Source organism: Crocodylus porosus, unplaced genomic scaffold (genome assembly GCF_001723895.1).
Source record: "Crocodylus porosus isolate Cpor-Errol unplaced genomic scaffold, CroPor_comp1, whole genome shotgun sequence".
Classification (NCBI taxonomy): domain Eukaryota; kingdom Metazoa; phylum Chordata; order Crocodylia; family Crocodylidae; genus Crocodylus; species Crocodylus porosus.
The window spans coordinates 7,430,966-7,457,634 of record NW_017728935.1 but is presented as its reverse complement, the minus strand read 5'-3'; the positions used below and the strand labels follow the sequence as shown (position 1 = coordinate 7,457,634).

At 46.6% G+C, this 26,669-nt stretch overlaps 2 protein-coding genes across 3 annotated transcripts; one reads left to right on the top strand and one right to left on the bottom strand.

The window, feature by feature from the left end:
- Positions 1 to 14: 14 nt before the first annotated feature.
- On the top strand, positions 15 to 22,892 carry TRAF3IP3 (TRAF3 interacting protein 3). Of its 2 annotated transcripts, none has more exons than XM_019546850.1 (16): positions 15 to 1,863; positions 5,900 to 6,306; positions 7,747 to 7,891; positions 8,674 to 8,731; positions 9,924 to 9,948; positions 10,342 to 10,371; positions 10,833 to 10,928; positions 14,941 to 15,012; positions 15,408 to 15,548; positions 16,672 to 16,809; positions 17,398 to 17,533; positions 18,450 to 18,512; positions 19,027 to 19,086; positions 19,685 to 19,830; positions 21,728 to 21,841; positions 22,055 to 22,892. In XM_019546850.1, exons 2-16 carry the CDS (start codon positions 5,962 to 5,964, stop codon positions 22,166 to 22,168), a joined length of 1,683 nt encoding a protein of 560 aa, XP_019402395.1. In that variant the 5' UTR covers positions 15 to 1,863; positions 5,900 to 5,961; the 3' UTR covers positions 22,169 to 22,892. The 2 variants fall into 2 exon arrangements, with proteins under 2 accessions (XP_019402395.1, XP_019402394.1); XM_019546849.1 differs by having other exon boundaries at positions 15 to 2,149.
- A 446-nt stretch (positions 22,893 to 23,338) lies between these two features.
- Positions 23,339 to 24,850, bottom strand: CUNH1orf74 (chromosome unknown C1orf74 homolog). The gene has a single exon (XM_019546855.1). The coding sequence runs from the start codon at positions 24,709 to 24,711 to the stop codon at positions 23,911 to 23,913; it is 801 nt and encodes a 266-aa protein (XP_019402400.1). The 5' UTR covers positions 24,712 to 24,850; the 3' UTR covers positions 23,339 to 23,910.
- Between the last annotated feature and the right edge of the window lie 1,819 nt (positions 24,851 to 26,669).

The following is a 26,669-nucleotide window of genomic DNA, read 5'->3' as shown; positions in this document are numbered from 1 at the left end:
TAGGCTTAACACATGTGCCCACAAGCTCATGGGCTGCTGCGTAGTCATGTCCTTAGAAGCTGGAAATGCCTCTGACTTTCAAAGTGGCTTAGGCACCTACACCACTGAGACAATACTGACTATCCTTAACTTTTCCTCCCACCCGCCTCCATTTCCTCTCTGGAGATGAGGCTTGCTTAAAGCAGCAAAATCATTTCCCGGGCTGAGAGGGCACAACTAACAGTGGATGGGTTTGGATCTGCTCTTGGAAGGAGGAGGTGGCCCTTGCCCGCTCCATTGCAGCCCCCAACATGCCTCCTGCTCTTCCAAGAGCCCTCGTGACTTTTAGTACTAAATCTCTAGGCTCCTCGTCACACAGAGTCCCAAGAAGAGCCACTATGTAAGACATCTATTTTCAACATGTTAGGAAAACCCAGGATGAACTCCCTTTAACATAGGGCCTGGTTCTCCTCTTCCTATGTTCCAGTGAGAGGAGCACCAGGCCCCATAGCATCCTTTCCTACTGAACTGATACCATTATTACTCCTCACTTCCACCGAGGCAATGCATAGGTGCCATGAACAGGGACTGGGCTGTATCTTGCTTGTCTTTATATACTTACCCAAAGTGACCTCTTGCAAGAGCTAATAGCATTGCTTAATGCAGATAATAGCATTTGGATGGACTGGGATCAGTTCTGAGTTAGACAACTACCCAAAACTCCCTGCAAGCCAAATATTGAGTTCCCAGTGATTTCAATGGGAGCTGAGGACATCTAAAGTTTTAGGGATCACATTATCCATCAGTGAAGTTAGGAGGGAGTCCTCAAACTCAACAACGCTAAATATCTAAAAAGCATCATTAACTATGTTATTGGATCACATGATATGTGCATGTTCTTTTTGTCTCTGCTGATTACATTTTATAACATCTCAGTTGAAGTTTAAAAAAAAAATGAAAAAGGAGTAATTGAAACACAGCGTAAATTAAAGCTAAGCTGGCATAATAAAGTATTTGCCAAGGACACATGAAGAACTGGAGGGGAGTCTACCTGAAACACAGAAATCTGAAAGAGACTTGTTTATTCCTTTCGGGCCCAATTCAGGTTAGTTAGGTCCTCTCCGTTGAATTCAAGGAGCTTTGCATCAGGACCTTTTTGAAGGCATTCTTTCATTGATGGCCAAATGGTTAATCACACAAATGTACCCTAAAAGTGCTGCATCTTTGCCACGTTCTAGCACAGCATACAGACGCACGTGTACGCTGGATTAGTGTACAAACACCTTCCTCTTCCCAAGGCAGCTGTTTCATCGGCAGACAAAATGGAAGCAATGTTACACACAGCTGAGCCATGTCACCCGAGCTAAGCTTCTCCTAGGGATTTCTTCCAGGGTTACTCCATTGACACCAACTGCTGTTATACCCTGGGTGGAATTACCTAACCCCAGACCCCTTGGAATTAGCAGGGATCAGCAAGCATAATAAAAGACCTGCTGTGCTGTGGGCATAGCTTCCTGGATCCATGCACCGCTTCCATGTGCAGTGAGGGATAACAGTGGCTGCTGATAGCAAAAGTCCAGGCTTCTTACATCTCAGGATAACCAAACCACCATATTGAACTTGGCTTCAAGTTGCCTGCTAGCTTTTTGTACCATGTCACAAACTAACAAGACAGGAACCGGGGTTAAGCATTGTGGTTTAGCACATTTCCTGTTGTATTAAAAAAAAAAAATGGCAGCACAATGCAGTCGCTGGAATGGAGATGTCAGTTAATGCCCCATACCCCAGTATTCAGCCTTCTCTTTCTGCCTTGAAGCTTAACAGAGGTTGGGGAGAAGATCAGTGATTTCGTGCGTCCACCTCTGGGCTTCCATCGCGAGCCAGGTAAGACCTTCACTTCTACAGCTCTTTGTGGATGAACAGCAACAAGCCCTGACACAGGAGAAGCGGGTAACGTATGTCGGTCTCAGCCCACGTTATTGGCGTGGGAAGTTGTAACTTAACAGCAAGTTGGGGTTTCCTTTTATTCATTTCCCTTGGAGGGAGGAGTGGCACAGCATGCAAAGGGGAGATAAAGGGCATGCTGGTTAACAAGGGATGGTTGACTTGGGGTGGTAGCGGAAGAAAACAAAACCGGTAGCTTGTCAGAGAGGCCTCAGCAGCTTGCTCGGTGAGTAATGGACCACACTTTTCTTTTTGCTCCTTTCTTGCTCTAAAAGGGATCTGTGTTAAATCCAAGAGAAATACAAAAAAAGTCTCAGGATGCATAATTGGGAGGTTCTGCAAAGTGTATGTTTGGAGCAGGCAGGAAGGCAACGGCACTGTTTGTAATGGGCGGCTTCCCAGCGCATAAGGCTCACACAGGATGTGCAGGGCTCAGCACCCTAATTCCGGCCTTGGATGAGACACTTTTTAACTGTGGGAAGATACCGGCAGAGAAAGAGATTTCTGCCCTGGGCTGACAGACGAGGGAGCAGGGACATTTCTATACGTTTTGTCCCAAGATGTGTTGTCCACAGCCAGGTCCAGTTGTTGCTTTCAGGTTTTCAGGATGTGTACGTCCAGGGTGTTAGCACAGGCCTCATCTGTCTGTCTGTCTACTTCAGAGCCTGTGCAGCTGTTCACCAGACCCAGCACCAGCCTGCTGTGCTGTGAAAGGGTCTGTGCATGTGTGTACACAAGGGAGCATGAGAGAGGAGGTCCGAAGTAGGAAGGCATTGAGGCAGAAGCAAGAAAGCTGTATAGAAATGATTGTTTTTTTGCATTTAATGACTTCTCGGAATGAAAGTTCACCCCAATAATGTTTCAGAGACCCTGGTGGAGGGGACTGGAAAATGAGATTAGAATTAGGGATATTACAGGAACATCTAAAGCTCTAAGGGTAAACCACATCTCTAAACAAATGTGAGCACAGGACAAACGTATAGTGCAACCTAATCATCCGGAAGGTGATTTCTGTCTTTCAGTGTAATCATTTGAGTCTTTATTTTCTTGGTTGGATGGATGAGGTTGTGAAGCAACAGACTGATTTTTTATACGCATGCATTTTGCCTACTTACAAACAAGAAAAGGATATCATCTTACTGGACTGGAGTCCCTTTCAATTCAAAAGGAAATTAGTTAGTACAACATGGCAGCAAAAGAAATGTATGCTTCTATTTTGGTTCTGTTATAGTTATGTAGCTTTTCGGAGGGCAAGTTTTACTATAAAAATCCTCAACCCACCTTACAAACATTAGTTGCCTTAAGTTTTCCATCAGAGTCAGCAATTTCTCAACCACTGAAGACAAAAGAATATAGAATGAAATTGCTTCTTGTGTTCATTTTTCTTTGGGCTCCTAAAATCAATTTTTCTTTGTCTCACTTTAATTGAAGCCCCCCTCTTTTCTCAAAATGTAGCTCTCAGGTACAGCGCTGATGAGAGTTATACAAGTGGCAGTGGGGAAAGAGAGAGATAAAAACAGGAGCCTGAAAGGGCTTGCTGAGGAATTTGATTTTCTGTACCTGTCCCCTTCTGTCTACCTTTCAACTCTTGAGGGTTTTTCTGAGCGCCATTGTGAAGCAAGTGGCCAAGCTGAAGATAACATTTAAAGAATATTATGAGCATTTGCTATGAAAACAATGTAATATATGCTAATGAGAATCTGGACTATGTTTGCTATGACTGGACTTTACTAACAGACTGTGAGCCACCTGTTCCAGCAATGTAAGCCTGGCCACAAAGACTTCATGCGTGACACAGAAGTACCAATTTACATACCTGTCACAGGAATGTACATTGCCATGTATGGTCCACAGCCTTGCAATCCAATTTGAAACTGAAACCTAGAACCAGGCAATTCTTCATACTCCAACCAGAAGCTTCCCTCGTATTTTGAAACTGGTGTAGGCAAAGTGGTGAATCCAGATCACAGCTGCGCTGGTGTAAGTCAGGAGGAGAGCAATTCAGATCAGTGTTACTCCCAGTCGACTCAGGGGAACATTTTGTTCTGAGGTCAGATGTAGGATACTTATAACTGAATGCCAGGGCTTGGACAATATGATACTAAACAGTTTGTAAATCTGGGATTGTCCAGAGTCTCCAGCCCTGCCTACGCCCTGCCCTTATTGACCTCATTGGTACAGCTAGGCCAATGCTACATGCCTTGGAGAATCCCACCCTGCACCAAAGGCTTGCGATTACTCTGCTGGTTCTGAGCCCTTTTGAAAGTACTAGAGTTGGGGACCTGTTGCTTTTCCCCCTTGCACCAGTGAGAATCCACACTAACTCTGCTAGATGAATAACACGAGCACCAGCTTCTCAGTTGGATCCTCTTATCTGATGGAAAGCCAGCCAGCTATTCTAGCCCCAGGGCTGCCGCACAGCTCTTAAGAGATCAGAGAAGCCAGAATAAAAACTGTTCCAGCGCAGCCATTGAAAATAAAAAAGGCAAAAGTTATGCTTGGACTGGCAAGCAGCACACACCATGGGAGTGGCAGACACTCCCACTCCCCCAAGCACCTATCCAACCCCAAGCGCCTGGGTAGAAGCGTAGCGAGCTCAAGCAGCGTCCACGGAACGTGCTCAAGGATTATCCAGCTGGATCAAGGAACAGGGAATCCCTTAACTGGCAATGAAAGTTTGGATGAAGTAGAGTAATATTAGTTTTGGGGCTTTTGTCAGTATGAGCATTGCGTTCCATTTTCTCTCTCCCCAAGGAAGCGACAAAGACCCAAATACCCTCCATGTGGCCACAATCCAGGAAAACAAGAACAATGAAGCTTGCAGTTGGGTAGAGAGGGAAGGGGCTATAGCTCACCCTGCCCACCAACACCCTACCCTGTAGGGAGGTAATGCTTAAACAAAGGAGCTCATTCTTAGTACAGGCCTCTGGCGCGACTTGCCTGCTTTGCTTAGGCCAACGGAAGTGGAAGCAAAAATGACTCCCTGGACCATGCAGTGCCAGACTCCTCTTGCTTCCACTCTTGCATCCACCAGTCTCTCGCTGGAGTGATGTTATTTATAGCAGTAGGGGACTGGATGCAGTGTTAACTAGCTGGGCGAATTCAGGACACAGTTACAGCTAGCCAAGCCTTGGTGACAGAAAAGGAAGGAGAACGTGTGAAGCACAAAGTGTAATGTAGCCTTTAAGTCAAGCTACTGCAAAAGGTGAGTGTGGGACAGAGGGGATAATAGAAGGAGCACGGTCATGTTGGAGGTGAGCATCATCTTCAGAGGCTATGAGTTCCTTAAGGTGATGGCATGGAAGCAAACAGGGATTTTCAAATGAGATTCTGTACATATCCATGCAATGCAGTAACACTTTCTTCCTTCCCCAGGCACCTCTGTGCTTGCACAAGGCAAGCAGGATTTACAAATGCATGCAGCTGCATGAAACGCTTAGTAGCAAAACTTCCCACACCTGTATTGGGTCCTATACAAAAGGCTGGAAAAACACAGGCATGCAGGAACAAACTACAAACCTATTACTACAGAAGTATGAGAAATCATTGTTGTTGCTTGTCTATTTATTTAAATAGGATAAGGGATTATAACTAGAAACAGGAGGGTAAGACCGAGCAAAGAAGAAGAATAGCAGAAAAGATTTGATAATGGCAAGATTTAATAGATTGCAGAATAAGTCTCATCACTTAAGACATGAGTGAAACTGAAGTTGATTTTCCAGTTCAAGGAGTACCCCATATTAGCACACGCATGTGCATTCAGGGACAGAGACACAATGGTTATTTTCTGTCAGCACATCTGTATTTCATGACACAGCCTTGTTCCATGGATGCAGCGGGTATCACTCTAGAACTGTGCCTATGTCTTAGACCTGGCGTCCATCATCTGTAAAAGTCTCATATGCACTAATTTATTTTGTAAAGTGTCCAGAAAGACACTTACTTTTGGTGTCTTTCTCTTTCTTACTTTCGTTAGGGAAGAGCTCCACCCAAGCCGCCGGGACAGAGCTAGAGGCTAGGGTAGCATCGGTGGACACCATGATCGGTCGACCTGAGAAGACCCTTCATCGGTGCAGGAGTCTGAAGGAGAGTTATGAAGAAAGGTGTGAGCGGCGACAAGAGACACGCGAGAACTTGCGGAGGCGAAACAACGTGACCACGTGTCGCCGTATGGGACAATACAGGAAGAAAGAGATGAAGGAGCAGTCCCAGAGCTCCCGCCAACAGGAGTTCCTGAGAAGAAGGAACCTAGTGACTGAAGAAGACAAGAAACAAGGGAGGCCTCCCACGGGAACACAAGTGCCTCTGGGACAAGACGGTGGAACATGGACTCCCCTGAGCGTATGGTCACGGATGGATCTGAGAGCATCCACAACCCTCCAGGTAACGGGGTCACACGTTTTCCATGGGTGCTGAGTGACTTCGTACGAGGGCATGCCATGTCCACCGAGGTCAACACGGGAGTGGGGTCAGAGCCAGGAAGCACTGGAAGGAAAGTTCCAGTTTTGCCATTAGACTCCATATACTCAATCCAGGGTGACATTTTATCATGCCACTCATTACCTGCTTCTTCTGCACTCCATATTCTGAGTTTTGATCCCAGAGACTTGCAGCCATGTCTCACAGCGCAAACCTCCGTTTTGACAGCAAACCAACTCCTCCCCCTTGTGCATAATTCTTTCACATTCCCACCAAAAGGCTGGGACTACTATCATAAGCGTTTCGCTTTTTCAGTTGATCACATGGAAACATGACTTCCTGCTGTTGTCTTCAATCATGTTAATGTTCTCCAATAGCAAGCATTTGACTGTTCCCTAATTTCCGTATCCTTTTGCACAGCAGGCCCTATTCCATGTTGCACCCAACCAGCAGTGAGATGTAGGTAGCCACGCTAGTCCAACACAGCTGCACTAATGCACTTATTGAAAATTAAGCTCCTGTGTGAAGGCTCTAGTGTCACACAGGCAGCCAGGAAACTTTCAGCTTCTTTCCTTTCTACCCCCTGGCCTCTTACCCAGTATTGTTATCTAAAAGACCAAGTTGCAGTGAGTGACCAAAGACAGTAAAACAACAACTGAAGAGACCACAAGCCTGGCCAAGCCCTTTGGTCTCCTGTATAATGCCCAAATGTGCAGGGCAATTATTTAGTGTACATCCCCCAACGCATACTAGCATTAATCCCAGGGCAGTCAACAAGAACCTGGAACAAGTATCTCCATGCATGTGGCACTGATGCCTTTGACAGACTATATTTTGGTGGCTGCATCGACATGCTTTTCCCCTGCACCCCCATCCGAGCCCTCAGGGGATCTGCAAAGAAGAGGAGGTCGTGGTGAGAAAATTAAAGCAGGCCCTGACTACTAGCAGTCCAGAAAATACTCATTGCACCTCTGAGGAGAATGGAACAAATACATATGCGTGTGGAGAGCTAGTCATTAGCACTAGTATCAGATAAGGACTGCTAACTTAGGACCACTGAAAGCTTTTCTCCAGTTCTCAGTATGAACCGAGAAGCCTTTGGCCTCCTGGCCTGTCAGAGAGCCCCTCTTTCCCTGTCTGCTGATCTCCCTCTCAGCCTCTCTGCCAGCGGCTTCTCCACCACATAGACCAACTCCTCACACTGACTCCACTGCAGGTACTTGGCACCTCTGAAAAACTATGCCCAGAGCCTGCTCTCACCCTCTCCTTCAGTCTCCACCACTGATATTTCCCAGGCTGGCCACACAATCTATGGAAGAACCCTGTATACAAGCACATTAACCTTTTTGGCTCCTGATATTTAACAGTTTATTTTAAATAAATGCAATTAACTTTTCATTTCAGGTCTCCTGGAACAACAGCATGCCTTTGTTGCATCACAAACACCTTCAGCCCAGCCTCAAAATGCCCCTTGCAGAAAGCAACTCACGCTTCTGTGGTGTTTCGTCAGAAAGCTTCTTCAGCAAAGAAATCTCCAAACGTAGCCAAGGTACAGAGGGGAAGTGAGGCTGGCAAGCTTTTGTAAAACCAAATTCAGGGTGGCTCAGGTCAAGACAGCGTTGTATTCAAGCCTCCAAAGCTCAAGGGAAATCTTTTAGAGCAGGCAGAGAAAGCCTGCCTCCATTGCAAAAGAATATTCTTAGGTGTCCATTCAGCGTGGGCTTCATCCTGCATCACAGAAATCTTGGAGTCATTTGAACTGCAATGATATAGGAGCAGGATGTGACCCCCTAGTAACATAATGCAAAGCTCCTCTTGCTAGTAGCCCCATGCAAGTGCTTAAAGAGAAGTTATTGTTTATCAAGCAGGTCTGATCAGCCCTTTCTGAACCAGATATGACGAACACACCAGTTTGGTAGATGATGCTCTCTACAGAGGCAATCATGAACTCAGTACCCCAGCCAGCTGTCAATATGGTGCTGGAGGAGCTATTGTTCATCTCCGATATGAAGAGGAGGCCCCTTCCCAATTTAAAAAGCGCTGCTGCTTTATGCAGGGGCAGGACTGTTTACCAGGGCCTTGGCCAACTTCTGACTCGTCTAATTGCTTATCTCCCACTTCCAGCTTTGACTGTGGACAGATTTCTTCATGCCTCTTGTGTTAAATTAGGGTGTGTTGCTGTACGCTGGTTTCAACTGCCATGTTTCACCCTAGAAATGGCTGCATTTCAGCAATACTTAAATGTGGAAGGAAAGTGTGAATGGCTGCGATCATACTACTTATTTACAACTTAGGAACCAGAACCACATCATCTCAATTTTATTTCCACAGGCACTCAGACACTTGCAGATTCTAGCACAATAAAGAAAGACTCGAGCCAGCAAACAGAGTAAGTATTTGGTCACCTATCCAATTGAAAGCTTTCCTCAGTAGGGAGGTGAATTTAGAGATTGCTGCAGAATAAATACCCTGAGGCTGTCATAAAGAAAGCTCTGTAGGAGAATCACTTTGCATTAGCATTATTTACTGCTATATGTGGCAAGGCATTGCTGGCACCTGCCACTTTACAGGCAGGGTCAGGCATCCAGCAGGTGTCTGATGGTGGCAGGCATTGGGAGAACCTAGTATGTAAGGGCAGCAGTCTGCTGCTGCCTGCTCAGGTAAGAGCATTACCTAGTGTAGCTGCAGCAGGAACAACCAGGAGGTAAGAGCAGGAGTTTATGGGGATGGCTAGGAGGCTCTTGGTCCTGGGCACAACTTAAACTGCATCCTGCTGGGGATGGGTGACCTGATGGGGCTCCTAGTGATGTGGGAGCCCCCAGGAAATGCCAGGCCAGTTACCTTCTTTGTGAAAGGGGTGCTGGGGTGCCTTAATAACTCCAGCTCCCACAACTAGGTGGGTAACTCTATAGTAGGGCTGAAAAGGTGGACCTGGGTGAGAAAGTGGGCTAGATCCTTAGAAGCCTGGCTTTAAGGCACCCTTGACTGGTTGATGCTGGGGCCAGGACCAGATGGGTCAAAAGGGCCAGAGGGACACCCAAAGCTGAGGGCTTAGGGTTCAGATTGGCCTTGGAGGTGAGGCCAAAGGTCTGGGGTGGGGGCCACACTTGAGAGGAGGAAGAGTTCAGGGAGTGAGACCACCCAGAATGAGGGTGGAGTATGCTGCCGAGATCCAGTTGGGGTCCAGACTGGAGGATTATGGGGCCCAGTGTGGGGCTGAAGATCATAAGAACTACAATGCCATCTGCAAGGCATGGGTTGTGGTGTAGGGCAGGTTGGAGCTGCACATAGCACCCCGTGGCATTGGGGCACTAATAGTTTCCCATATTATACCAACAGTTTAGAGAACAGTGACGTTATGGCAGGTGAGACTGGATGGACTGCCCCATAGACACAGGTGGGCGGGCTGGCAGGAGATCCAGCCCTGAGAGCTGCCCCTGTCACCCTATACTAATCTTTCTGGCTGGACCTCTGTCTAGTGGATATTCTTAATGTACCTCTTTAATGTACCCATTGCTCTGGTCTCTTCCACAAAATCTGTATCACGTGTACCTTAATAACTTTTCTCTCTCTTATCTTAGTTGTGGAATAGCAGTGTTGGATAAGGTAAGCAGAACACAAGAACTGGTAGAGAAATACCTAAGAATCCCCTGTCCCTCGTATCCAAGAGACAATTTATGTAAACAAAGAAGAAATTACTCCTAGAAGACAGCTGACAAAGTATGCTGGAAACTGAGACCTATGAAACTACTGCTTCTGTTGCACTAGAAGAGGACTGTCTATATACACCCATTATTGGCCTCCAGACTTCCCGGACTCAAACTCCTCCACTTGTCACTGTTTCTTGCAAAATTTTAGTCTTTTACGAATTGATTTGGGGTTTTTTTATTTTTGGATTTTTTTTGCTTTGTTTTTTTAATCTCCCATTCCACTCGGTCCAAAAAAAAAAAATATCAAGTGGTATCCTGGGTTGTTAATGCACCTTTCTTTTACTTTTAGGAAATAATTCAGCTTTCCGACTACCTCAAGGTAAGTATGCAAAAAACCCACAAATACAGTTCTAATAGTAGGTGAAAGGCAAACGTAAAACACAATACTTCTACTAAGCTGGTAACCCCCATCTAGTGTTAGCATGGCCAGGAGAACCAAAGAAGCAATCGCTGTAGTCCAGAAAATAGGTTCTCAAATACAGGGGGGAGTGAAAAATAGCTGGAAGAAGTCCTGGGGATTAAATGGGTTTATCTGGGATGTTCTGGTGAGCTTTGGGCACTAGAACAATGTCTACACACATGCTTTAATGAACGTTGGCCTATTTTAATGCATCAAAAAAAATGTGCTCTTTAGCTAATGTGCATTAAAACAGGTTAATTCTCATTTTTTTCTAGTACCCCACAATTCTGGTCCTTGATTCAATGCACCCTAGGTAATGCGCATTAATTGAATGTGTAGATGCAACCTATATGAGTCTGGATCTCTTACTTAATCTGCAGGAGGCGCTGCACCGAGAGCTGTTGCTGAAGCAGAAGATGGTGGTTTTACAAGGGCTTTTATCCACGCTGCTGCAAGCCTCAGAAAAATCTTGGCAGGTACCAAACTGCCAGGCTGGGGCTTTTGGGTGGTGTTGGGCATGGGAGATCCCAGCTCCCTTCTGAGTCTTAAGTGTGCAAAGGGAGATGCTGCATCTCTTGTTTCTACCCACTAACACACACTGGGATTTCTTTGCTTTCCTGACTGAAACAAGATGGATCTGAAGTGGAGCAGTGTCGGCAAACTGTTTAGCCTGCAAAAAAAAACTTCCCTACCCTGTTCCCTAACATCGTTCAATTTGAGGACCAGTTGAAAAACAGGATTAGGCAGAAAAGGAGGCTGGCTTCTATAACTTTCAAGATCTTTTTCTGGTACTATTTGGAGGGAAACAACATTTTTCTTTTAATCTTTAAACTGAAAAATGTGGTGTGCGATTTTTTTTGTTTAATATTTTGCTAAGGCTTTATTTAGTCCCTATTAGGCCCCGCCCGCATTTCTAACGCTTACTTTCCCCCTTAAAGAGTAAGAAGGGAGGAGTGCACAGAATCTGCCAAGAAGAAACTGTTTTGAATTGAAAACAAACTTCTGCTTAACTTATCTAAGCCTTTTAATTAAAAAAAACAAAACCCAAATGAAATCCCTCCCTTCGCCCCACAAAATAAGTAAATAAATAAGATGGTTGAGAAGCCATTTTCTAAGTCAAGGAGATACTGGTGAAGAAACACCTCCATTTCACTGTTTCCTGCAGATAAGCAAAGAGGAACAAAGGGGACATCCTCTATAACCTCTCTAGCAGCCTACTGATTTGCATGGTCCTACCACGCTGTGCCAAGGCCCCACCCTGCTAATTGAGGGCCTGAGAAGGAATCCAGAATGATGCTCTCAGTTTATGCCACTTTCACAAATGTAAAGGAACTCATTTGTGGTGAGGATGCCAGTCTCACAGCTTTGGGAGCTGAACACCTCTACCTACGCCCCTGATCCAGAACACAGACAGCCGCATAAACACCACTCGTGTATTATCTCAGTTCTACCGCTTGAAGTCCCTCGCAGCAAGGGCACCGCTTAGTCTCTCTGAGAGAACCCCCCAAGCGGCGAAAGCCAGCTGGGGTAGCAGCGTATATCCTATGGCTGCTCATCCCCAGAACGCAGGTCCAGGGCCCCGAGTTCAGCAAAGCATTTGATGTCGGATGACTCAACAGGGCTTAAGCCCACACACTTAAATGTTAAGCACCTGCTGACACGCTCTGCAGAAAGAGCCCTTGCCGCCCAAGTCCCTTGTCCAGTTTACCATGGAGAGACATTTACCAGTAACAATGCTGGATCCCAAAAGCACCAAAGTAGAGTTAAGCTGCTACTTCTGGAAGTTGCAAGCCACTATACAACTGGTCTTATGACCCCATTTAAAATAAGAGTTTAAAATAAAAAATAGATGGCAAAAAAAAAAAAAAAACAACCACCCCAGGCTGTTAAAACAGCAGTTGATTTGAAACCATGCTGCAAAAATGTATCTGAAAGAAGTCTGTCAGGACAGAAGAGCCAAGCAATTGGATGAGATGGAGTGAAAAAAAAAAAATAGTGTTAGATATGCTGTGGTTTTGAAACTTCCGCCTTGCAGTGTTTCTTCATATATATATTAGGAGCAGGAAAAAACACGCTAACACACACATTGGCAGGAAGTAGCCATGAAACCTCAGATGAGAAGCAGGTGGGTGCCCTTTGCTTCTTAGTATCTTTGCTGTAAGAAAGATTTCTCTGCTTTTTAGCTTTTCTTCAGAGAGAGTAAAAATGACCTTGCAGCTGGTTTGGCACTGAAGCCAGTGCAAATAAATTTTATAGTTAGAAATTGGTCCTTACAGTTAGAAATTGGAGTATCTTGGACCTTGTGATGGAAGGATAGGCTAGAAAAAAGAACTAGGTAAGCAGGGCTTTGCAGACCACAGCTGACAAACGAAGTCCTCAGCAGGTCCCTTCTGAAATCATTTGTGTGGGGAAAGAGGTGCAGGTTGCCATGCTGCTGTAATGAGATATGGCATCAGATAGAGGGGCAGCTCTTAAGAGCCATCAAACAATTATGAAGTGAAAAGGAAAAGAATGTGCTGGCTATAATTTAAGTCATGCTGGGAAACCTTGTAGGATCTTAATTTAGATTTATGGGTGCATCTAAATGAATGGGCTCATTGGTACAGCAGGAGGATGACAAACAGTTAAACTGATGGGCTCAGTGTTTTGCCTGCTGGGTTCTGTCTCTGCTGTGTTACTGTCTAGGCTTAGGAGGCTTGCACAGCAGCTATCCGTGCCTCGGTGAGAGGGAAGGCTGCCCTCTGAAAAGGGAAGCATCAAAGCGGCTAGAAAGCTTAATTAAACATGGTTTCTAAAATAATTTGAGACTCTCAGATGAAAGCAGCTAAGTAAGTTTAGCGTTGTCACAATAATTAGCAAAACATAATTAAGTTTGATGTGCAAATGCATCGTTTTAATATGCTTCTTGGTCCAGGCTTTTGGAAGTTTCGGGTCTTTGCGCCTAGCTTACAGGTGTTTTTGGTGGGAGCTGCCAACCCTGTTTCTGCCACAGATTAGACCCCCTTTTCTCTATTGTGTTTTGCACAGGGGTGGTGTTTATGTAAAACTAATACAGTTCATGAACACTGCTTAAAATTGCAACCGCCAACTAAGTATTAAAATGACTAGCAGGAAACAGAGGGGAAGAAACATCAGATATAATCTACCAATCAGAGGAAAGCCAAAGCACTGCAGTTGCAGCAAAAAAAAAAAAAAAAAATCACCTGATAGACGCACATGGAGCATCTGGGGTTTTACAGCCAACTTATTAGGAGTGCCCACTTAGACATCCAATTTTCTGAGCCAAAACCAAGACCAAAAAGTACCAGTGTTCTGCAATTTCTGTTGATTTGACGTCACGTGAAATTGGGTTTTTCGGCATAGCTGGAAGTCTGAGCCAAGGGATCCCGTGCAGATAATCAAAACTAAGGCACCCCAAAAAATCACTGGTCACCTCTGTAAACATGCATGCTGCTCCTTTCCTCGGACCTACTATGTGCTCCTTTCTGAACTTGCATTCTGGCTGTCAAGGCCGAATACTGGGATTGGTAGTAGTGCTTAAAAAACAGCTGCCATCTAGGAGGATTCAGAGACAAGAAAGACAACAACCCTGACTAAAACTATGGGAATGAAGAGCCAAGAGGGTCATATCAGGGATTTCTTACCAGCCCCTTCCAGATGGAGGGCTACAACGTGGTCTGCACTTAGCCTGGGTGTTCTAGCTATGTCAGTTAGGCGAAAGGGGGAAAATGTTGTGAAAAGCTCCATATAGATGTAATTATTCTGGCAATAAAAGTCTTTCTGCCAATGTTCCACTGAAATTATCCCCTTTTGGCAGAAGAGCTGTGTGCCCCTGAAAACTCTATGAGTAAACCCAAATATAGACAAGGCCTGACTCTCCCATCTATAGCACGTTGCATAGTCATTTATGCCTGTACAAGCACCCCTTTTGCATTCATTTTGCTTAGGTTTCAAAAGCCTGCAAGAAGAGTTGGGTGTCATGTCTCTTTCTAGTATCTTACATGCAAAAGAAGTCTTAAAATTGTATCTGCTTTTTAAGAAGAGGAGCACAGCACAGAGAAGACTGCAACGTGAGAGAACTGGGCAGCATTGAAAGAAAGCTGCGTGGCCAGTTCTGGTCTCAGTGCAGGTTCTTACACATCCTTTTGCCTTTAACTTTCCCTTTCATTGGGAGCCCCTGCCCTCCTGCACCGGGTAGAGCTGGCAGGAGGGAGAGGAAGGCAGGACGTGTTTAAAGCTGTTCCCCCCTTTCCTCAAAAAGTTTGAAATTTCTCAGGTTTATTTTCAACTTTAAATGTTAAGAAGAATTTCCCCAGATCCAAATCACTCATACAGTCATTGCTATAGGGACAAAAGAGAAAGGAAAGAAGAGCAGAAAAACCGTGAGCAATCTGAAGTACAGAAACAATGGAAACGCTGAGGAATCTGCAGACAGTAACGGTGTAATTCGGTATTTTCAGACCAAGACTCATTTGGGTTTTTTTTCAGGGGCAGCTGAATGAAGATAAGCTGAAGTGCAAACTCAGGACCCTGGAAAACAAGCTGCAGACCTGCACCCAGGTAACCAACTCAGCTCTTCAAAAAACAAACCATGGCTTGCCTGTGAAAGGCCACAGTTGAATTGCGTTGCATTTTCTGAATCCATGTAGGTCTAAAAAAAGAATTAAGTTCTCTGTCATACTGCTGTTCTAACTGCTGCTAATTTTGTTGCCTTGACACAGCACGTGGTCTGATGAGGTCCGTCACACTTGGGAATAATCTGCTGAGGGTGGTGATAGTGGAGATATTAGAAAACAGAACCAGCACAAAGCCACAGGGGTTGTGTTAGAGCTGGAGCCCGATGGATGGACCAACTAAGACCTTTCAAGTGTCTTTGGACTGATCTATTCTGTTTTACCAGTGGAGGCCTGGCTGTTCATGGTTAACCAACTCTCAGTTCAATTCTTCCTCTAAAGAGTTGCACCAAGGAGGGGGTGAAGAAGATCCTGATAGAGATGGAGGACCAAAAGCAGACCTATGAACAGAAGGCAAAAGAGGCCATTCAGAAGGTGCTTGAGGAGAAACTCCAAGCAGAAGAGCAGCTCCAGAACACTCGGGTGAGGAGCAGGGATCCTGGCTGCATCACTTCCCAGGCTACCGGAAAAAAATGACACCAGTTCAATTGCCTCGGGCCAAATCCTGCTCACATTGAAATCAGTGGCAAAACTCCTCTCCCCTGCAGTGAAAGAGGGATTGCACTTGTTACTATTCAAAACAACTAGGAGTGTTTTTAAATTGCATGAACCACATGATGGATAGGTTAAACACAGTCAGAAAGAGAAGAGCTACTGCCTTGACCAGTTGTAGGATTTGTCTCTCCAATATTACTGCGTTTCTTGAAATGCGCATTGAGAGAAGAGCAGGTTCGGTATGGCCATGCTTTGAAGTTGATTAAAAAAAATATCTTAAATGTTAAATATTGTCCCTAGAAAAGCTGGCCCACGTCCAGTTCTCTGGGCCAGGGGATTGGTATTTTCAGTTGTACATAACCCTCCCCATACAAGCAAAATACATACATAATCCAATGGCTTCAATTTGCTGAACTGCACAGGAATTCAAATGATGCCCCTGTACCATCTCAAAGCACTTACAGGAAAAGCCACTGTTGTGCATAAAGCCCTGAGTGCTTGGAAAAACTCCTGTTTCTCTGCATCCAGGAGGTGGCACCATGTTCTAGGATGTTTCTGTGCTGCTTCAGGAAACAAAAACAGGGCAATTACAGTCACACTGTAGTACAAATGTGCAGAAAGGGCTTCCCCTTCTTTTCCCAAAGACTGCTAAGAACATCCTTAGCACATCCCCTGGAAGAGGCAAATCACACCTCATTAGGATATATGTGGCATTCGTGCTGTAGTTTAGCACATACATAAGTAGGAAACCAAACAAATTACCCTATAAATTTCTCTTCTTCGCTGCTGGAGTTTTGCAGCCCTTTTCATGTCAATACATGGAGCAGGGAGTCTTAAAGGACGGGCACCAGGGCTGCTGAATCAGTCACCGAAACTTTGCCAGTGTAAGATCAACTGGCATAAATGCATATTAAATCAATCTAAAGTGGCACCAGTTTAACTAAAGGGGTATGAAATTACAACACTCTTGTTATCTCAGTGCAGCTTCCTATTTTGACCACTCCTAAGCGGAGTAAAAGGACTCTACTATTACTGTTGTTTTGTCTCCTAGAGATCCCTGGCTGCCTCGGAAGAAGATTGTGCCCTCTGGAAAGAACACTATGAGACTTTAAAAGCGGACTGGAGTGAGATGACCAGCAAGCACACAGAGCTAGAGAACAAGCTCCACATTCTGCAGAATAAGCTGCAAGTAGGTTCACGCTAACATATGGTCGCACTGTGTGATAGTCTATCAGAAACCACAGGTATAAGACAGTGCCATTGAATGGCTTTCATTCAAAGATAGTATTGCCATGGTAACTGTCACGCCTCTTCCAAATTAGATCATTTAGGGGATCGTTAGATTTTTCTTGGTCTGGTATTTTGTACACCAACCGGTTACATCTCCATGAAACGTCATCCCCTCCTCATCACTGGTGTCCTGGCCTTCCAGTTGGAGTAATTGCCTAACTTCCCCCTGAGACACTGAATTCACAGTGCTATTCCTCTCTTCCTGGACTGCACAGTTGTGCAGCACTCCTATCTGTAGTTATATATTCCCCATGTCCTACGCCAGATGAGGCTGCATTGCAGTTCAGGGTTATGCAGCAGTAGCAACAGAATATACAAATCCACATGCTGGTGGACAAACAGCAGCTTTAGTTTTGTGGTTAAATGATAGGAGCTGTAAGGGAGCGGACGCCCAAAGGCTGCCTCGCATGTTTAGAAGCCAGCCCCATGGTTGGTTTGGAAGGATGCTGCGTGCAATGCCGCGATGTTGTGATTCCCCTCTATGCAGTGGGCAGATTCCCAGAACAACCAGCTGCACGGGGCCCTGCGCCGCCTGGAGAACGAACACGTGGATCTCGACTCCAGAATCCAGGTCTTACAGGAGGACAACGTGCTCAAGGCACAGCACGTCAGTGCCTTGGAAGGTACAGAGCAGAGGGGAAAGAGTTGTGTCAGAGATTTGTATCTGTTTAGATTTCCAAAAAAAGGCTCAGGGCAGCTTATACACAACTCTGATATGAGAAAATACTGTAAAAAAATCCCAGTGGTTAAAGCCCAACATTAATAAAAACCCTTTTTTGTGGTTTTGGACACCTCCACTTGGAGGAGACCTTGATATCCTATGGGGCACCTATGCTAAGTGCATTTGTTCCTTACCCCCATTGTGAAAAATGACTTCTAAGAAAGCTGTGCAACTCTCAGAAGAGAGAGATCTGGGCTCGAGTCTCATCTCTGCCACAGACATTTTACATGTCCCTGAGCAAGTCACTTCACCTCCCTGCGCCTCAGGTTTCCCTAGCTGTCATTTGGGAAAATACAGTCCCATTCCATGTGCCTGTAGAGAATGAGTGCATTCATAACTATCTGAAGTAATGGACAGTGATTGCTCAGAATATAGATGGATGCTAATCACATTATTAAGCATCAGATCAGGCAGACGCTGGAAAAATCAATTACTGTTCATGTTACTATTTTAAATGTAATAAATAAAAGTAAATGAACAGCAATCTAATGACATCTCTGCCTGTACAACAGATTAAACCCCACAAAACTTCATTTAAATTAAACCAAAACAAAGCCGTATCTATCAGGCTCCCATCAGTGGCTAAGTCATATTGTTTTAGACACGTGTAAATAATGCCCCTAAATTGTTTGCAACTTAAAGAAAAACTTGGTTTCAGTTTAGATTACTAAACTAAAGCTCCCAGCACACTTCATTTCACCCTCCAGAGGCTATAGAAAATGTAGGGAAAGGAAGCCAGCCACACTTGTGCAGAAATACTAAGAGCGTTTGTGTTCTCCGTGGCAAACTATTACTGATCAATTCTTTGTTAATTCCAGAAAAACTGAAAAATGAACAAATCCAGAAGCTGACACTGGAAGAAGCCCTCAGTCACCTGCACAGTAAGTAGTAGTGATGCGGGGGGGGGCTGAAGGTCAGGCCCTGCTCTCGCTGACATCAGTGCAGCACCTGCATCCTGGTGCACTTGATGCTGTTGCCCAGCCCTATCCATGCAACAAGGCAGCCCTGTTGGGGTCTGCTGGAAGAACATTAGGCTTTTCCATTCAGAATAACACCTTCATGCTGGTTATTTGGAGATTAACTCTTCTAACAAGAAGACCAGCATCAGGAGACTCAGGTCCAGTTGCATACCTTTGGGTGCAGGCATGCAATCCCACTACTTTCAGCACAGTTTTCTGGGCGCAATTTTCCTGGGAAGTGAAATGAATCAAGTCATGGGGAATCTGCTCATAGCTAGTTATCAAGCCTTAGTTTCCATCTAGCTACCACTGAAAGGCCACATCCGAGGAGCGTTGAGGTAGGAGAAAGTGCAGTTTAGAAGAGGAAGAGGCAATGCCTCTGATTAAATGGATGTGTTATATCTTGGGCAATAATAGTGTCCTGTTCTGTTCACAGACCTGCTACAAACCCAGTCTGAGGAGCAGAGAGCTCAGGCAGAGGTGATACGAAGAAAAGGTCAGCAAAATGTGTAACGCAGATGCTAGAAGCCTGTTACGCTTCTAATATAATGAGGAGGTTAAGTGGTAACTTCATGTGCAGCCTTCATCAGCAGAGCATAAGGAAATGTCACCTGTTCACAACAGGCTATATTCCTAGCTGATGTAAACGTTAGTTCCGTTATATATATATATAAATACAATAAATTAAATTGATACAATAAATTAAATTGATTTCAAACTCTGTTTCAGTGGCAATGCCAATATTTTTTTTTGCCTACTAGGATTTCTTTCTATTTTCCTTGGAGTTCAGGGCTAGTTGCAATTAAACAACCGCATTTGGGAATTTGGACCTTTCCCTCCTCAGAAAAAAAGCTTTCATTGCCCAATTTCTGTTTAACATTTCCAGTTATATATGTTTTTAAATATTATCAATTCGCCCCCATGACAGAGCCCTCTGAAAATTAAATTATCTCCCACTCTTGTACCCAGTTGCTTAGTATCCAAATACATTAAAAAAAAAAACCATGCAGAGTTAAGAATCAATTTGTAGAGCAATAAAGATGCAGACTAAAAGCCTGGACTTGTTTTTCATTGGAAGTCTGGCTATTTTTTAGATCAAATTTTAACTATGCAGCAGCCCCCCAGCCCTGTCAAAGAAATACAAAACACTCTGTTCAAGCAGCCGCAAGATGAGGAAAAGGAAAATCTGATGGACCAGTTGCAAAAAAGGACATCTACGCTCAGAGCAAAGGAAAAAGAGGTGAGCAGGTGACTAAGTCTGTTGATGAGATTAAATGATCTTGTTAGAAGATTAGCTGCTATTTTTAAATGCCTTCAAAGGCAGAAATGAAAACGTTGCCCAATGATTTTTAAAAGCATCCATCCTAATGGCACTGAGTTGTCTGATTCGGGACGCACGAGTGACACCGATTCCGACCCCAGCAGAACCCCCTCTGGTTTTCCTCCAAATTATTTCCAAGTGGCATAACATTCAGGGACATTCAAGCTGTTTACCCTATCTTTAAATTCACAAAATATTTCACAGCTAGCCAAAACTTTACAGGCTGAAGTTATACTTTGTACAGCAGCCCAAATGTTGCAGATAACTTTTGGATGGACAAAAGTCCAGGGCTATCAAAATAACCAGCACAGGTGTGCATAATCCTCCAAAGCAGTTTACACTCCAAAGCTGAGATTATCACCTTTGGGAAGAGATGAAAGAGAGAGGAGCACTTTTGTACCTAGCACAAGGAACTAGCGTCAAAAGGCGCATTTAAAAGTGGTTCTTGCACACAGCCAGATACCCAAGCAATCCCTTGCTCCTGCCTCGTTTCCTGGTGGTGGGACAGGCAGGACAGAGCCCCCCAGCAGGCAGTACTGCGGGAGGCACTGCTTTGCAGAGATGCACCCAGCAAGGGCGCAGGAGTTGGCATCCCAGCAGACTCCCCCGGGCCTGGCCGGCAGTTTGCCCTCTGCAAAGCGCTTCTGAGGAATTGCCAATGGCGCACTAGCAATAACTTGTGGCTTTGCTCGCCCCAGCGCAGCCCCGCTCCCACGCTTCACAGAAAGGGAGAGTCCGGGGGAACCTTACCGAGCGGGGAGGTTCGTGGCATGTCAGGCCAGGGGCGTGCATGAAAAATAAAGGACCGGCTCTTGCAAAGTTGAGCACGGTCCATGGGATGGGGCTGTGGGGAATCTCCCCCCAGCTCTCTCCTGTCCTTAACCCTTGCCCAGGCTGCGGGCTCTGTTTACGAGACACGGAGGGATTGCCTGCAGGGATTTACAGGATGAGCTTTTCCCCTTTGCGGCCTCTGCTCCCTCGGGGCACGGCGTGTCCTGGTGAGCCCAGGCCATGTCCTCCAGCGCACTGGACACGGGGCCCAGTTCAAGTCAGCTGAGGCAGAGGCTTGCCGAAGGAAACGAGGCCAAGTCGGGACAGGCCACAGCGGGCGCAGAGCTGACCTCGCAGGTGACCCCAGCCCAGACCACAGAGCTGACCGAAACCCCCGCGCCGCACCCAGCCCCGAGAGCGGAGCATCCCCTCGGCACCAAGACATGAAAGTGGACGCTTCCTTACCTGGGGAGGCGGCAGGGAGGGCAACAGCTCCTTCCAAAACGGCCCCTGAGACAGCACAGCTGGACCCAGTTAGATGGGACCGCGGGAAAAGGCCTGCTCAGGGCAACCCTGCCCGGAGGAGAGCTGCCCAGGCCAGGGCTGCCCTTTCTTTTGATCCATTTGAACTCATCGGAGTCAGGGAGGGTCTCTGCGGGAGCAGGTCGAGGACTCCTCTCCTGCATACAGTCTCTCAACGGTGTTTAATTACGGTCTTTTTTATGTTTTTGGAGTGAGAAAGAAGGGAATTAACTTTTCTTCTCCCTGCTGCCAACATAACCGCACTGCAAGCCACAAGCCTGACAACACACAGGCGGTGGCCACGCACCTTCCTTCCCGCCACCGTCCTCCGGCTTCCTTCAGGCTGCCCTGACAAAAAGAAAAGCTTCACTTACCCTTGAGACAACACTATTCACAGTGGGAGTGAAAGTCCCTCAGGAGCTCAGCGCTCCGGGTGGGCCCTTTCCCACCAACCTCGTTTCCCCTACCCCTAACCCGAGCAGCGCGGTGGTGACTGGTTTAATGACCATGGGTTTCGTTCCAGTGTGCAGAGCTCCGCGCCGAGCTGGAGGCCCTGGGCGATGAGTACCGCTCCTGCCTGACCAAATTACATCAATGCCGGGACGAGCTCAATCAGCTCCAGGGAAGACAATCAAAAGTAGGAGTGCGCCTGCTACGGCCTGCTGCAAATAAGGCTGAGCAGCCTGAGGCTTTTGCAGACTGCCAGCAAGAGATGGGTGCCGGGGACAGTGGTTTTTCACGTGCTGGGACGCGAGGGGAAAGTTTGTCTGTATTTGTGCCTAGATCAGGGATAAAATTGCCATTTTCCCTGGCTCCTGATTCACTGACACCACTCGCTCCTCTCTTACAGAGACAATTCGGCCTCTGGATTCCAGTCCTCATGGTGGTGATCGCAGCAGCTGTGGCAGCTTTCCTAGCCAACCTTATGCCCCCAGAATACATGCCGACTACCTCAGCTCCGTAACTGACTAAGATCATGAGTTTTCACTGTCATGTACAAAAAACAAAATTGCTATTTTTTTATATAGACACAGTAAGTATTGGAGGGATTTTTCCCCTTCATTTTGAGCTGGTCTCACTCTGACCTCCTTGTGATCTAATAAATGCTGTGAGATCATCCTCGTCAGCCCAGTTTTTTTTTTTTTTTCAATTAAAGCTTACACTGCTGAAGGTTTTGGGTCTGCTTTCCTAATGTCAAAATGCTACATTGCAAGGCACCCACACCTGCTACTCTGCACTTAGGGCATGGGTGCAGGCTTACAGGTTACCTGGAGGTTACCGAAGCCGGGGATTTACAGCCTGTCAGTGACTCTGTACACGAACATGCCCGCGGGCAGGTCCCAAGTGAAAGCTCAGTGAAAGAAAGGGGTGAGCTGCTATATATGTTAGCTTGTATTCACTGTAGGGTACGGGGAACAGGGCATTTGTGACAGGGCACTTGACCAGCTACAAGTCTCCGTCCTCATTTAATTTTCAGTAATCGGTTTTGTGGGCCCATGCCCATTAGGAGAAAAGCAGCTCGCTAGAAAACACAAAATACCTAGCGCACTAGAGGGAAGGAAATCTACACTTCCACATAAGTAGGCAAGCCTTTTGCAGGCCCTTCTGACTGTACCTTAGTGAGTCCTGCGGGATCTTGCTCTCCACCCTCTTTCCAATCCATACTATAAGGCACTAATTTGCTTATAGAAAAAAAGCTGGGGTAGAAAAACTGAAGAAAAGATGGGAGATGTTAAACCAGCTGCCTGAACAGGAAGGAAACACCCCCAACAATTGCATATACAGGCTCTAGTGTATTTTAGAAATGTGCTGAGCAAACTTATAAAAGGCCACCAAAAAATCTTCCGTATCTGGACACTTGTCTCAGTACTTTGACTGGGGTGCGTCCACCAACTCCTATTATTTCACTCATCAAGTTCAAGCTTCCCATCAGCCTCTTTCACAGGTCTCACTTACCCAATCCCACCTCATCCCCTTTGCTCATGTGTGTGTAGGGGTGCATGCTCTTGCTGTGTAGCATTCATAGTGCATTATTAAATCCCTATACCAGCTGAGCTCTGTTGCTTTCAGAGCAGCGTCCCTTTGATGCAGACACAGATTTGCACTATTATTAGGAAGTAGATGACTCTAGGTCCCAGAGGGCGAAACATTTTATTTCATATTTATAGCAAACTTCATGTTTGAAGCGCCATGGAATTACTGAAATTTGTCTTGAATATTCTGGACTGGCCAGCATTATCCTGGCTTTGCAGACTGAGACCCACCAAGTGGAACTAGCAGAAAACCCAGAACAAGTCAGGGTTTCCATGTTCTTATTCTTCCAGGCAGACTGCCGCTGGCAGCAAGCGGCAAAGTACCAGAGCATCAATGGAGCTAGAACAGGGAATGGGACCAACTTGGGAGAGGCTGCCCAGTTGAGCAGCTTACCATTCAGATCTGCTGAGTGGGGACAGACTGTGATAGCTGTGGATACTTAAATTCAGGCATGCATTCCTAGGAAAGGGGAAAATGTAAGCCACAAGATAAGGGGAAGCAGAGGATCAGCAGGTTAGCACACTCCCCTTACCACTGCCTGTATTTTGAGCCTCTGCTTCGGCCAAGCCCGAGGTAAGGTGTTCTGGGATTTAGGGCTGAACTACAGGGACCTGGTATCCCCTACCCATCCCTCCAAACTGAAGTGGCAAGGAATAACGAGCTTCACTGTGTTTACAGAGCAACAGCAGCTAGGGAAACCACCTCTGTTGAAACTACGACATTCACAAAGTCACTCTGTGAGCTGAACAGATCTTTCAAACGTCCACACCATAAGTCCAGCTCCTCCTTCATAGCAGGATACAGGTTCTCTGGGACACTGAAGGAATAAATGTGGACTCTGAGATCCTTACTTATCCGAGGGCAAGAGGCCTGGACAGTGAAAACTCTCAGTGGAGTCAGAGACAAGCAGTTTTCAAATCCCTTCTCTGCATTAAAGACATAGGAAGCAGGGTAGCCCAGGAGGACACCAAACACGGTGCACAAATTCCAATCAGCAGAGAAGATCTGACTGGTGGAGACTGGCTGGGATGCAACTCGCTCCACTGCTTTAACATGAGCCAGTAGATCAGAAACGTGGCCTTTCAGAGAGTCCACTTGTTCTGCTTCACCGAGTCGGGGGCATTCCCTAGACGCAGAGACATCAACCAGGAGGACTTTGCTCCTGAGCAGCAGCGACTCCAAATGCAGCACCGTCTTCTCCAGGTTAAGAATCAAAATATGGTCCGCTATGCTGAGGAGGTGCAGCGGCTGCCTCGTCAGGCCAACGTCCTGGACGTGCCGCAAGTAGCTCTGGACCTGCTCGACTCCGACTGCATTATAATCGTACAGGAAAGCAGGCTTCAGCCCAGAAGCTACAGCTAAGACCTCCCCAGCCAGGTGCAAACACCCAGCAGGCGATAAACCTTTCTGCTTCCCTCTTCTAAGGTGTTGCTGAGCCGCAGCAATTAGTGACCGAGGGGCCAGCGTTCCCATAGCGCCGGCTTGGCTGCTCCAGGGGGAAATCTGGCATTCCTTTCCCCGTCAGCTGTTCTGCAGCTCTAGTCACCTCCTGCAAGACACCGAAACAAGCAGCAAGCCTACTGGAAAAGAGACGCGAGGTTTTTCTTAGCTTCAATGTTGTACTTAAGCGTACAGCATTCATTCCTGCCAAGGACGCTACACGCATGCATGCAAGACCACACATCTAGCACAACGCCTCAACAGCCCCAGCTCACAGAACAGACCCCGCATCCACACACGTCACAGCCAACCTATCCTGGCAGCCGGGCCACCCCTTCGGTGTACAGGGGCTGGCAGGGGGCTTAACGCAAGGGCGCAGTTTAGAAACCTAACAGGCTTGGAGAAAAAGCCCAGGTCAGTAAAGCATGGCCGCTGCAAGCTGAGAGCATCCTCCAGGAGCTGCACATCAGCTGCTTGTCTCTCTGCCTTATTCCCAGCTGGCAAAGCAGAGAAGAGGGGATAAAAGAAGGAGCAAAGGGTTGTTACCTCTTCATCTTCCTCTCCAAAATTTTTTTTTTTTAAAAATCAGTCCCCCAAAGGGAGTATCAGGCGGCGGCAGCGAGCTCCCCACCCCAGGCAGCAGGGCCCGGCCCTGTGCCACCCTGCAGGCAGCCAGCACCAGGGGAAGGGGCTCGCTTTGCCGCCTGCGCGTGCAAACGTGCAAGGGAGGGAGGACCCGAGCGCGCCCGGCTGCTCCGGGAGCAGCTGCATGGCCCCGGCTTCCGCTTCCGCTTCCGCTCCCGGCCGCTCATCAGCTGACGTGGGCAGGCTGGGCTCCCCCCCCCCGCCCTTAAAGGCACAAGCTGCAGCGCTGGGCACAGCCCGGCCCTGCCTGCCAGGGGTGGGGAGCGGGAGGGTTTGTGCAAGTGCAAGTGCAAGTGCAAGTGCAAGTGCAAGTGCAAGTGCAAGTGCAAGTGCAAGTGCAAGTGCAAGTGCAAGTGCAAGTGCAAGTGCAAGTGCAGTGGCAGCAAGGGAAGCTGCGGTTCGAGGTTAGGGAAGCACTGGACTAGGTTACCCAGAGAGTCTCCATCCTTGGAGGAGATCAAGACGTGGCTGGACAAAGGCTTGGCTGGCTGTGCTGGTTTGGGATGGTGCTGCTGGGAGCAGGGGGTTGCACTAGATGTTGGGGTCTCTTTCAACCCTCGTTGTCTAGAGGAAAAATAGAGGGCACGGAGGCGTCCGGTTTCATATCGATAGAGGACCGAGGACAGGTAGCAGAAAACCAGAACGTCCTCTCTGATGGCCACCCTGCCTTCTCACTGCTGTCCCCTGTGCAGGGCTTTACTGTGAGACCCACTTTTTTCCCTCCTTAAAGTGGATTAAAAATGTTTAAAGAAGCACTTAGAATGTGCTGTGATGTGTCGGGTTGGAGGCAGCTGTCATTTGTCAAGCCACCCAACCTAACAATCCCATGATATGCAGCACTTGGGGGAGGCACGCATACAAAAAATAAAATTAAAAGCACATTAAATTTGCGAGTTGTGAATTCTGCTTGGCAGCACAAAGACCGTCATTCCTTTCTCGCCAGCAACTTCTGTAAAGTTCAACTTTCCTAACTGAAAACCTAGACAGAAAGGAACCAAATTACCTCCAGCGGTCCTGGTTTCTGTGTGCTGTGATCATGCCACCAAATAACACCTTTTAGAAAACACAACTGCCAGCTCGTGATGTACAGGAACACCAGCTGTGGCACACATCCTACACCGGTCCCTCTCTCTCGCACACGTCTATAATTGCATCATAATCTGACATCCAGACATGAAAGAGGGTGTACTCTTCAGTAGGCTCACCTAAAGCAGCTAAGTAAAAGGAGAACAGGTAATAGGAAGAGAGCAACTTCCTTTAGAAAAAGAGGTTAAGTATTTGGGCATGGAGCACAACTGCAGTTAGGTAGTGAACTAACTTTTTATTACTAATTGCCTGGAGCACAC